At 39.1% G+C, this 10,716-nt stretch overlaps 1 protein-coding gene across 1 annotated transcript; it reads right to left on the reverse strand.

Moving 5' to 3' along the window:
* Window positions 1-358: 358 nt before the first annotated feature.
* On the reverse strand, window positions 359-9,870 carry LOC102749807 (KRR1 small subunit processome component homolog). The gene is made up of 2 exons (XM_081811068.1): window positions 9,474-9,870; window positions 359-1,848 (listed from the first exon to the last, which is right to left on the reverse strand). Exons 1-2 carry the CDS (start codon window positions 9,868-9,870, stop codon window positions 788-790), a joined length of 1,458 nt encoding a protein of 485 aa, XP_081667194.1. The 3' UTR covers window positions 359-787.
* Between the last annotated feature and the right edge of the window lie 846 nt (window positions 9,871-10,716).

A 10,716-nucleotide genomic window follows, 5' to 3' on the forward strand; every position in this document is an offset into this window, starting at 1 on the left:
TAACATGGAGGACATTAGGAGAAGGAAGGGAAAAAATGAAGGGGGGGAATCGGAGGGGGAGAGGAACCTGAGAGACTATGGACTATGAGAAACAAACAGGGTTTTAGAGGGGAGGGGGTGGGGGGATGCGTTAGCCCAGTGATGGGTGTTAAGGAGGGTACGTACTGCATGGAGCACTGGGTGTTACACGCAAATAGTGGATCGTGGATCACTACATCAAAAACTAATGATGTACTGTATGGTGACTAACATAACATAATAAAATAAAATAAAAATGGCATGCTCGCGGTTAATTTATTAGATACTTAAATATTCAAATTATCTTAAAATTACAAATTTTTTTTTTGCAAAATCTGCATTTATTTTGCTCAAAACCAAATGGTGGGACATGATTATATTTAAAGACTAACCAGTGGCATCAAACACTGGATTTGATGGATAATTACAATAGCCACATTCCAAAAATCTTTATATAAACAACCTAAAAATTACATCTAAAATCATGCTTAGGCAAAACATGCCAAAACAGATTAGGTGCAATATATACAAAGACATATGTAGCACTTTCTAGCATAAAGTTTTCCAAAAAACACACAGAGAATACAATAATTTATATTTATAAAGGACAGGTGTTTATATAAACACTGTTTTGAAGAATGACATAAACTCAGAAAAATGTGATCAGAGTATTCCTTCTCACATACAGGCTACTAATGCCCTAGTATCTCAAAATCCTTTACAAAAGGAGATAGCTTAAACGGTTCTCATCCAGGGTTTTTTTTTAATGTTACTTTTTTTTCTTCTTCTTTTTTTCATCTGCTTCCATTTTAAGCTTAACTTCTTCAGCTGAAAGAGCTCCCAGTTTCTTATTCTTGGCTTTCTTAACCTTTTCCTTGATGGCAGCCACATCAATTTTATTTTCAGTAGAAGCTTCCCTTGGTTTCACAACTGGTTTTTCCTTAGGTGGAATAAAAGCTTTGTTTCTTTCCTCTTGTCTTTTACTAAGAGCTTCTGCTTGTTTAGCCTTTATGGCTTCCATTTTCTGTCGCTTCTTTTGACTTGCCTTCAGAAAATATTCACCACTAGCCAATTCTTTATCAATCTGACTTTCTGGCTGTGGTGGTGGGAATGGTGTGTACTCTTTCTTGACAGTTTTTTTCTTTGGTTCCTTGCGTTTATTCACATTCTTGTGCTTAAACTGTGGCAAAAATCTTTCCCAACTTTGTGATCTTAATTCAGAATCTTTTGCCAACTCTCGTTTAATCATTAAGGTTTTAATGTTACAAATTGGATGAATATTCTTCATAGTATCTAGGACTACTTTTCGAACCTCTTTTAAGCCACTAAAAGGTCCAATGACTGAAACTGTGTTTCCCTGAACCATAATATAACAGTTTGTTAAGAGTTCCAAAGCCTTCAATGTAGATCCTTTGGGACCAATGAGACGTTGTCTTCTTTTTACAAATCTTTCTTTATTTCTTACTAAAGAACCTATTTTAATGATGTCACATGCAACATCATCCTGAAGAATTCGTACTGCCTGTTCAAATGAAACACTCCTTGCTAAAAGTTTTATTAGGTCTCTGGCCCTAATGATGATATATGGATCAAAAGTCTTCTTTGTTGTACACACAGTCATACTGCCCTCAATCAGGTCCAGGGTTGCATTAATGTGATGTTCATTCAAGGCTTTCTGTACCAATGGCCAGCACTCTTTCAGGTAAGCCTCCCTATATTTTGGGAACAAAGTTGCAAAACTGCTCTCTTCCAAGAGTCCTCTGGGATTGTCCTCTTTGGAAAAAGCTGGTTCCTTCCAACCATCAGGAACAGTGAGGAGTTCTGATTCATCTTGGATAAGAAATGACAGATTCCCAAGTGCTCACATGCTTGGCTGACCAGGCAGTCTGCAGTCTGAAATGTTCTCTAGCCCCCAGCAATCTAGACAGTGATGTGGAAATGTTAAAATTACAAATATTTAAAGTACCAAATATACAAAGATTATTTCTCAACATGGTAGAGAAATATTAAAAATATGCACTTTATTTTGCCATATCAATTCTTACTTCTTTTTAACTGGGCTAGAGCTCCTGATCCATGAAAGAAACAATGTTAGCATTTTGATGTAATTTGGAGTTACTAAATATTAGCAATAATTGCTAGTTACAGAAACCTGAATGATGATGGCTTTACAGTGTTAGGAATTTGTTTTCACTTCACCTGAAAAACATCTATTCCTGCAAAAATGGAATCTTCACAAAGAGGGTCACAAAGTCTGATCAGTCATGCAGTGTCCCTTCCGCTGCAGGTTCCACCTTTCACCCACGGTATTATCTTCCTCCTACTGAATTTGACACTTTGTCATTTTCAGTGTCCTGGGCTCTTTCTAGCTTTCTTTTCTGTCATCCTTAGCACATGGTTTCCATCCTAAAGCTCGCCTCAAGGTTATAACCACAACATTCCCATGTGAAGTAGGAAGAAGGAAGAATAGCAAGGCTTCCATGTTGAGTTAGCCTCATCCCCAACAATAACCTGTTGAGGGGTTATTCCAAACAGTTTCTGTCTACACACCATCTCCTGGAATGCAGCCACATGGCCACTCCTATCTGCAAAGGAGCAGGAGGGAACCTGGGCGTTCATCTGTTACATTACTGCCCCCTGCTGTTACTAGCCAGGCAGAGGTTGGGCTCTTTGGTGGGAACAGCTGCCTTTGCAACACCCTGCTGACCACCTCAGCTTTATGGTGTGGGTAGACTGATTATGCATGTCAAACACCTGAGGTTACAGACCTCTAGGGTTACTTTTTTCAAAACTGAAAAATAATTTGATCTCTGTTTTATACTCTCCATGGTAGTAAAGACTTCTATCAACGTCCTATAAATGGGTTAGTCTTGCTATTCACTGTTCCCAGATGCAAATTACATCTTGACAAATTTTCAAGCCTGGTTTGAGCCTATGACCCTCCTCTCATCAGGCCCCCATTTTGTGTCTTTGCCATTAGGTTGGATTTAACTAATTGTATTCCAAACCCTCTTCATAGTGTTAGGTGGGCAGGAGCACAATACCCACAGATATTTATGTAGCATCGATTGTAATCAGCATATCTTTTATTTTTAAAGATCTTTTTCCTTTTTTAAAAGTAAGCTCCATGCCCAGCATGGAGCCCAATGCAGGGCTTGAACTCACGACCCTGAGATCAAGACCTGAGCTGAGATCAAGAGTCTGATGCTTAACCAACTGAGCCACCAAAGCATCCCTGTAATCAGCATATCTTACACACCAGCTTCTGGATCTGAAGTCAGAGCTTCTAGGGTCTTTCTAATGAAGAAAGGGGACTTGAAGGTACACAAAGGTAAGATATAGAAGAGAGCTCTAGAAGTCAGGAGGAGGGGCAGGAGAATTAAGAGATTGGGATAAGAAGTCTTCAGTGAAATCAGAAAACTGGAGATTGGGGAAACAAACAAAGGAGTTTGGGGTGAGCAGATGCCATGATGAATTTTCAAGAGTGATCTGTAAGGGAGAATTTTAGAAAGTTTTACTGTGTGCTCTATATTGCAATATCCATCATATCTTATCCACTCTTGTCACCTCCTCCAGAGACGGTCATTAAGACCTGTGTTACTGTTCAATTCTTCTGAATTTCTACATTTTTTGCAAGTGCCACATTGCCAGAACAGTTATTGAGAGAGAGCAGAGACCCATTTATTGGAATTCAGTAGTGTAGTGACTTGTGATAGCCAACATCTGTTCTAGGGAATTCAGTGAGAACACAGTTGTATGTGGTGGACTTCACACTTCCAGATAAATTGAGAGAAATTCAAGACTCATGTGTGCTTTGTCCAGAGCTCTGGCAACACTAGGCTGACAGAAACTCTCCATTCTACCAATGCATAGATGTAGGTTAGAGACAGCCATGTGGGGAACTGAGAAACAAAGAGTCCATCCATCAGCAAGCATTTATTGAGCATGTATTATATTTCAGGTATTCTATACACTGAGAACAGAGGTGGACAAGATAGATAGCATCCCTTCTCCTAAGGAGTTTGTATTTAGTGAGCTTGAGGCAGTCTATCACATTTCCTGCAGGAGCTACATTTGAGACAAGGAGGCAAAGGGCATGGAATGATGACCTGAGACCATTAGGGATATGGACACCTTAAGAGACACCAATATGGAGGGATGACTTGCTTGAAGGCCAAATGGCACGATCAGACATCTACACAGATAGAAAGTGTCTACTGAGAACCAGATCCCCAACATGTGCCTTTCTGCACTCTCTCCTGCACACACCTGATCCTAGCATCCTTCTCAGGGATAAGGAGGAGGGGGCAACATTAGGTCAAGTGAGAAAACTCTGATAGAACTGAAATTAACCTGCATTGGCAAGATTGAAGTCTATTTATTTATTTGGTAGTAGGCAGAATGGAGACTAGAGATAGAAATTAAATTTACTTATAAAACTTAGAAGAAAATTGTCATTGTTGTACACTTTGTTTCTGACTTACTATATTTCCATTAGGTATATCTGGTTATAAATCTAATTGAATTGGGATCATCTAGAAATCACTTTGGTGTCAGTATGTGGAATGGTAATTAAGATTAGTATTTGGATTGGCATTAAAATATATTCTAAGAGATATTGATGATTAGGCTCACTAGGAGGTTTTTCTTGGTGATTTTGGATTGAATACACCCAGTATTAAAATAAACTCACTTTCATGTTTTGACAACCTAAGGATCACAGCAGATGTGAGAATATGTTTAATTTTTCAGTGAGATTCAGGTAAATTTTAATAATTAAGTAAGGATTACATTATGGGGATTTTTAGAGGAAGAGTTATAATCAAGGTAAGTGTAGGAAATATCAATAATGCTCTTGCTTCAGGTTGGATATCTTGATTTAAGTATATATGAAACACATGGCTTCAATTTAAGGCTAGGAATGATGAGTAGATGCTGGTGTTGGGCTTCATCAGAGTTTGCATTGAGAGTAAAAGAGTCCAGATGCAGATCTTCACTTCATTGCCTTCTTGAGGATGTATTGAGGCAAAGAGGGTCAAAAGATGGAATGTCACATAATCAAATACCCAATACTTTGGGATCAAGTTGAGGGAGCAACTCAATTTGTCTGCCATGGGTTCAGGCTTAAAGAAGACCAGGAAGTGGGCTGACAAAAAGTAGAAATAGAAACAAGTCATGGGATAAGGGTTGGAGGAAAGGAAAGTGTTAGAAAGTTCAAGGAAAGAGAAGCTGCATTCAGAGGACTGGAAGTTGGCATTTATAGGACTGGGAGGGAGTGAAGGGGGAGTTTCAAAAGCTGGGAGTTTAAGGGATTGAGAGGAGGCTGTCAGTAAGAGACTTATCCAGATAGGGAGATGGGGTGGGATGCAGGGTTAGAGAAGCCCAAAACTGTGTGGTAGTAGACAGTTGGCTGGAGAATATTGACATCTGACACAGGTCAGAGGTAGGTGAGAAACGACCAATATCAAGGAGCTTAACCACTGGGTTTTCCTCTAGGAGTTTTATGGTTTCATGTCTGGTATTCAAGTCTTTCATCCATTCTGAGTTTATCTTTTGTACAGTGTAAGATAGGCATCCTGTTTCATTCTTTTGCCTATGGCTGTCCAGTTTTCCCAACACCATTTATCTAAGAGACTGTTCTTTCCCTGTTGTATATTCTTGGCACCTTTGTTGAAAATCAATTGACTATATATGCTTGGGTTTATTCCTGGGTTCTGTTCTGTTCCATTGATCTATGTGCTTATTTTTGTGCCAGTACCATACTGTTTCGATTACTACAGCTTTGTAATAAACTTTAAATCTGAAATTGTGATACCTCTGGGGTTTTGCTTTTCTTTTTCAAGATTGCTTTGGCGATTCAGGGTCTTTTGTGGTTCCATACAAATTTTAGGATTCTTTGTTGTACTTCTCTGAAAAATACTATTGGTATTTTGATAGGGATTGCATTAAATCTGTAGATTGCTTTGTGTAGTATGGACATTTTAACAATATTTGTTCTTTCATTCCATGAGCACGGAATGTCTTTTCATTTGTTCATATCTTCTTCAGTTTCTTTCATCACTGTCCTATCATTTTCAGAATATAAGTCTTTTACCTCCTTGGTTAAATGTATTCCTAAGGTGGTTTTATTTGGTGCAGTTGTAAATGAAATTGTTTTCTTAATTTTTATTTCTTCTACTTTGTTATTAATGTATGGAAACAGCAGATTTCTGTATATTAATTTTGTACCTTGCAAATTTACTGTATTCATTTATTGTTCTAATGGATTTTTTGCTGGAGTATTTAGGGTTTTACATCCCTTTTACATGGTATTATAACATCTGCAAATAGTGACAGTTTTACTTCCTCCTTTCCAATTTGGATGACTTTTATTTTCTTTTTCTTGCCTAATTGCTCTATAAGACTGTGGGACTTCCAGAACTATGTTGAATAAAAGTGGTGAGAGTGGACATCCTTGTTTTGTTTCTGATTTTAGAGGAAAAACTTTCAGTTTTTCACAATTGAGGATGATGTTAGTTGTGGGCTCATCATAAATGGTGTTTATTATGTTGAGGTATATTCCCTCTAAACCCACTTTGTTGATAGTTTTTATGATGTTGATAGTTTTATGAGCAGATGTTGAATTTTGTCAAATATGTTTTCTGCATCTATTGAGATGATCATATGATTTTTATCCTTCATTTTATTAATGTGGTGTATCATGTTGATGGATTTGCGGATATTGAACCATCCTTGCTTTCCTGGAATAAATCCCAATTGATGGTGGTGAATAACCCTTTTAATGTATCACTGAATTCAGTTTGCTTATTTTATTTCTTTGAGGACTTTTGCATCTATGTTCATCAGGAATATTTGCCTGTGCTTTTCTTTGCTTGGTAGTATCTTTGTCTGGTTTTGGTATCAGGGTAATGCTGGCCTCATAGAATATATTTGGAAGCTTTCCTTCTATTTTTTTGGAATAGGTTGAGAAGAATAGGTATTAACTCTTCTTTAAATGTCTAGTAGAATCCACCTTTGAAGCCGACTGGTCCTGGATTTTGTTTGTTGGGGAGGCAGGAGGCTCTTGCACAGAGCCTGGAGTGGGAGGACACAGCTGCATAAAGTGCTAGCATGCCAATTTAGCAACTGCTTCTTTCTTTGTTATAGTCCTGTGCATCTTGTGAATGATGACCCTGTTGGCTCTCAGAGCTCAGTAATTTGGGTGCACATCCCTTGGGTGGAAGCCATAGAATTTGGAGTGCTAGATGTGTGGTCCAAACACTTTCCTCCTCAGGGAGAAGCTGGAAGTTGGAGGTTCTCCCTTGAATGCAGGTGCTGTGCCAAGGGTGAGAGTGTGTCTCAGCTTTTTCTACACATTTTAATGTGGGTATTTTCTGAGTTGCACAATGTGTAGGAGTCACTCGACTTGTTTCCAGATTTCTTCCAGAGGGAATTGATCCGTATCGAGTTGTATACTTGGTGTGTCCATGGGAGGAGGGAAATTCAGGAGCCTCCTATGTTGCCATCTTGGTGATGTCCAAAAAGGGTTTTAACTCAAGTTGGCCCACAGCACTTCATGGTTGATTACAAACTCCAGTCCCCTGGTTTCACAATCTTTGAACATGTTCTGAACAAATGATCTAGCACTCATATTTCCAGCCTTAGGGCCTCTGCCCATAATGTGACCATATGAAAAATCAGATTTAGGAGCAAAAGAGGCACTACTAACGATTTTATGGGGAACTATGAGAGAAATTAGAGAACTTACATTACTCCCACACAATAAAAAAATAAAATGAAATAAGTTCCAATTAAACATTTTAATTCTTCCTAATGTGTCTCTTCTCAGCCTCACAGAAAGTGATTCTTGGTCCTACCTCTAGAGATACAAGGTATCTGTGTCTGCGTCTGTGTTTATATCTGAGTCTGTACCTGTATTAATCTACATACAGTTTTTTCCATTTATACAGTGAGGGTTTTTAGCCAACTTTCTTACTATTCACAACTTACCAATATTTTCAGGTATCAAAAGTTAATATTAAATTACCAATTTATTTAAAATATTAACCAGTTATGAATTATAATTTATATTATTTTAATGATTAATTATTAATATGATTATAAAGAATTATTAGCCAAAATATTAATTAACCAAATAGAAAGGATAAATACTCTAATAGTTACAAGAATATACTAGAACTATGAATTTAAAATGTTATTCTAGAAATGTTATACTTATACAGTGGCATTCAAAATATACTGCCTTCTAATATGGCACTTACATCTTTATGTAAATAATTGTCTTGAACCCACCACTAACTCCAGCCCTCCTCCTTCTAGAGTCTCAAACATGCCTGTACACAAGAAATAATCAGTGGATGTTTCATATTAACTTAATAAGATTTTTGATTAAAATTTTGTATAGTTAACTTAATAAGATTTTTGATTAAAATTTTGTTACCAGCTTCAATGGCACTGAGAGAGCAGTGACAGAGAATATCCACAGTCTGCTCTTCCTGGTCGCCTTTCTCCTTTTCTGTGCCATCAGCCCTCCCCTCAGGTCACTGTCATCTCTGTATTCCATTCCCACCCTCTTTTGAGGGACAGGTGACATGCTTCAGAAAATAATAAAGAACAAGAAAATAAAGGAACTGGGCACCCCACCCAGATCCCATGGAAAAGGGATGGTGTGGTTACTCAGAAGAGGATCCGTAGACCCCGGAGAAGAGACATTTGGGCTGGACAGAACAGAAATGTTTCTCTCGGTCACACAGATTAATGAAAATTGTCACCTTCTGGGTGAAGAAGAATTGGCATTTCATAGTGCAGCATTCCCACAACTGAGTAGGAAGCACAGCAGACTGTGCATGTGACTTGTTCCAGAGCGCTCATTTCACCACTAAGATTATGTCCTCCGTGGTGAGGCAGTGTAGTAACCCCGGGGACACTTCCCCGTCCAGGGCTGGTCCATCAGATAGCTCCTCCTGCACTCTTCTCCTGGCCCTGTGCTGGAATATTTATTCTTACGTTACCAGAATAGAGGCTTTTTAACATGGGAATGTCCGTCTTTCATAGGAACTAGGTTTAGGATCAGGGACGTTCAGGGAACGAGTTTTGGATCAGAGAGGAGCTAATGAAGACTACTTAGCTCTAGGAAGCCAACTGGCCTTCCCTGATGGGTGCTTATCTGAGGTGTAACCCCATTGACTACTTGCTTTGCTGTCATTTTTGATTTCCCATTTAAAAGAGGAACTCGAAAGTGGATTAAGCAAGATTAAATTAAGTATTTATTCAATAAAAGGCAGAAATGAAAGCTGATCATTCTAGCAAAAAATAAAAATAAAAAAAGGTCTAAATCCTAGTCAAGAAATCTACTTGCAAAGGGCCAAAGTATCTTGTTGGAGATCACATAGCTATTAACCGACTGAGTTAGGACCCTCAGGTACACTGTCTCTTGCCTATTATGTACACATTACCTTGTACAGGCTGGGGGATAGAGGCCATGGGGTCTCCAAGAGGAAAAACTGATGGGAAATAAGTATTCTGTCCATGTGGGGTTTGCATGATCAAAGGAAGATCTGAAGAGTTAACAGCATACTGACGTCCACCTGCCTCCAAAGCACAAGCTCTCAGCCTCTGCACTGTGATGCCTCTTTGTAAGGACAATTCTGGGCAAGTGGAGAAAAGCATGGGCCCAAGTTCCAGGCAGAGCATACCAGGTACATCAGGACAGCCTGGGCCAGTTGTCCTGCCAGCAGGACATGGACAGCCAGGCAGGATGTAGAGGGGGCAGCCAGGTTTATAGGCTTCCTCTCTGCCAGCCCCATTCTTCTGACCATCACCCCCTGTCCTCCTCTCTTTTGGATTTCTCATTTTGGGTGCCTGAAGAATGAGAGGCCTCTACAACTTCACTGTTCTCCTGGGGGAAGCCAGAGCCCAGGTGTCCTGTCTGCCCCTCAACATGCACACTGGCCCCCAGACTCACAGGTTGTTGTTTGTTTTTAAAGAAGTTTTTAGGAACTTTTTCCTAACACTGATGAGAATGTTTTTGTAGCCCTGAGACTTGGGGACAAAAAAATCATTAGTAATTATCAACAAACCATAAATAACAGAATATCTATTGACAGGCCATGTGACTGAACACCTACAGTTATGGAAAGTTCATGTTCTCTGGGACAATCTATTCTGTCTTTAGATTTTTTCATGATGAGTTGAAAAAAAATTTTTCCTATACTTTCCATACAAAGGTCTTGTTATCACTTCAGGAATCTCACGGAACAATTTTACTCTAAATGACTGAAGACTGTACTTATGCCCACTCAACCCCAAGTCCCGGATCTATTCCTCATTTTGAGCTCCTTCTCAATCCTGAACACTATGGGGGTGGGGGGGAGGGAGGCAGATAAACGTATGAAAGGAACAGAAGGAGATCAATGGTTCCAGTTAACAGGTGCTTACAGTTGTACACAGGGAAGAGCAACCAAACCCACCAGAATCCTATTTTCTAGAAAAATTACTTTTGGAAAATCACCCAAGAGCACCCTAGTTAGATCTAGGTAAGATGGGTGCACATTAAAACCTTGTCCCCCAATGAGTGACTGCTATGAATCTCGGAAAAATAACCTATCCATCATTATGGTGGTGGACCTCTGTAGACTTGGTATCCTGTTAGAGCTTCAGATCTTCCTTTGATCATGCAAACCCCACATGGACAGATTA

Source organism: Leptonychotes weddellii, unplaced genomic scaffold (assembly GCF_054177405.1).
Source record: "Leptonychotes weddellii isolate Sample4059 unplaced genomic scaffold, ASM5417740v2 HiC_scaffold_5318, whole genome shotgun sequence".
NCBI classification, from domain to species: Eukaryota; Metazoa; Chordata; class Mammalia; order Carnivora; family Phocidae; genus Leptonychotes; species Leptonychotes weddellii.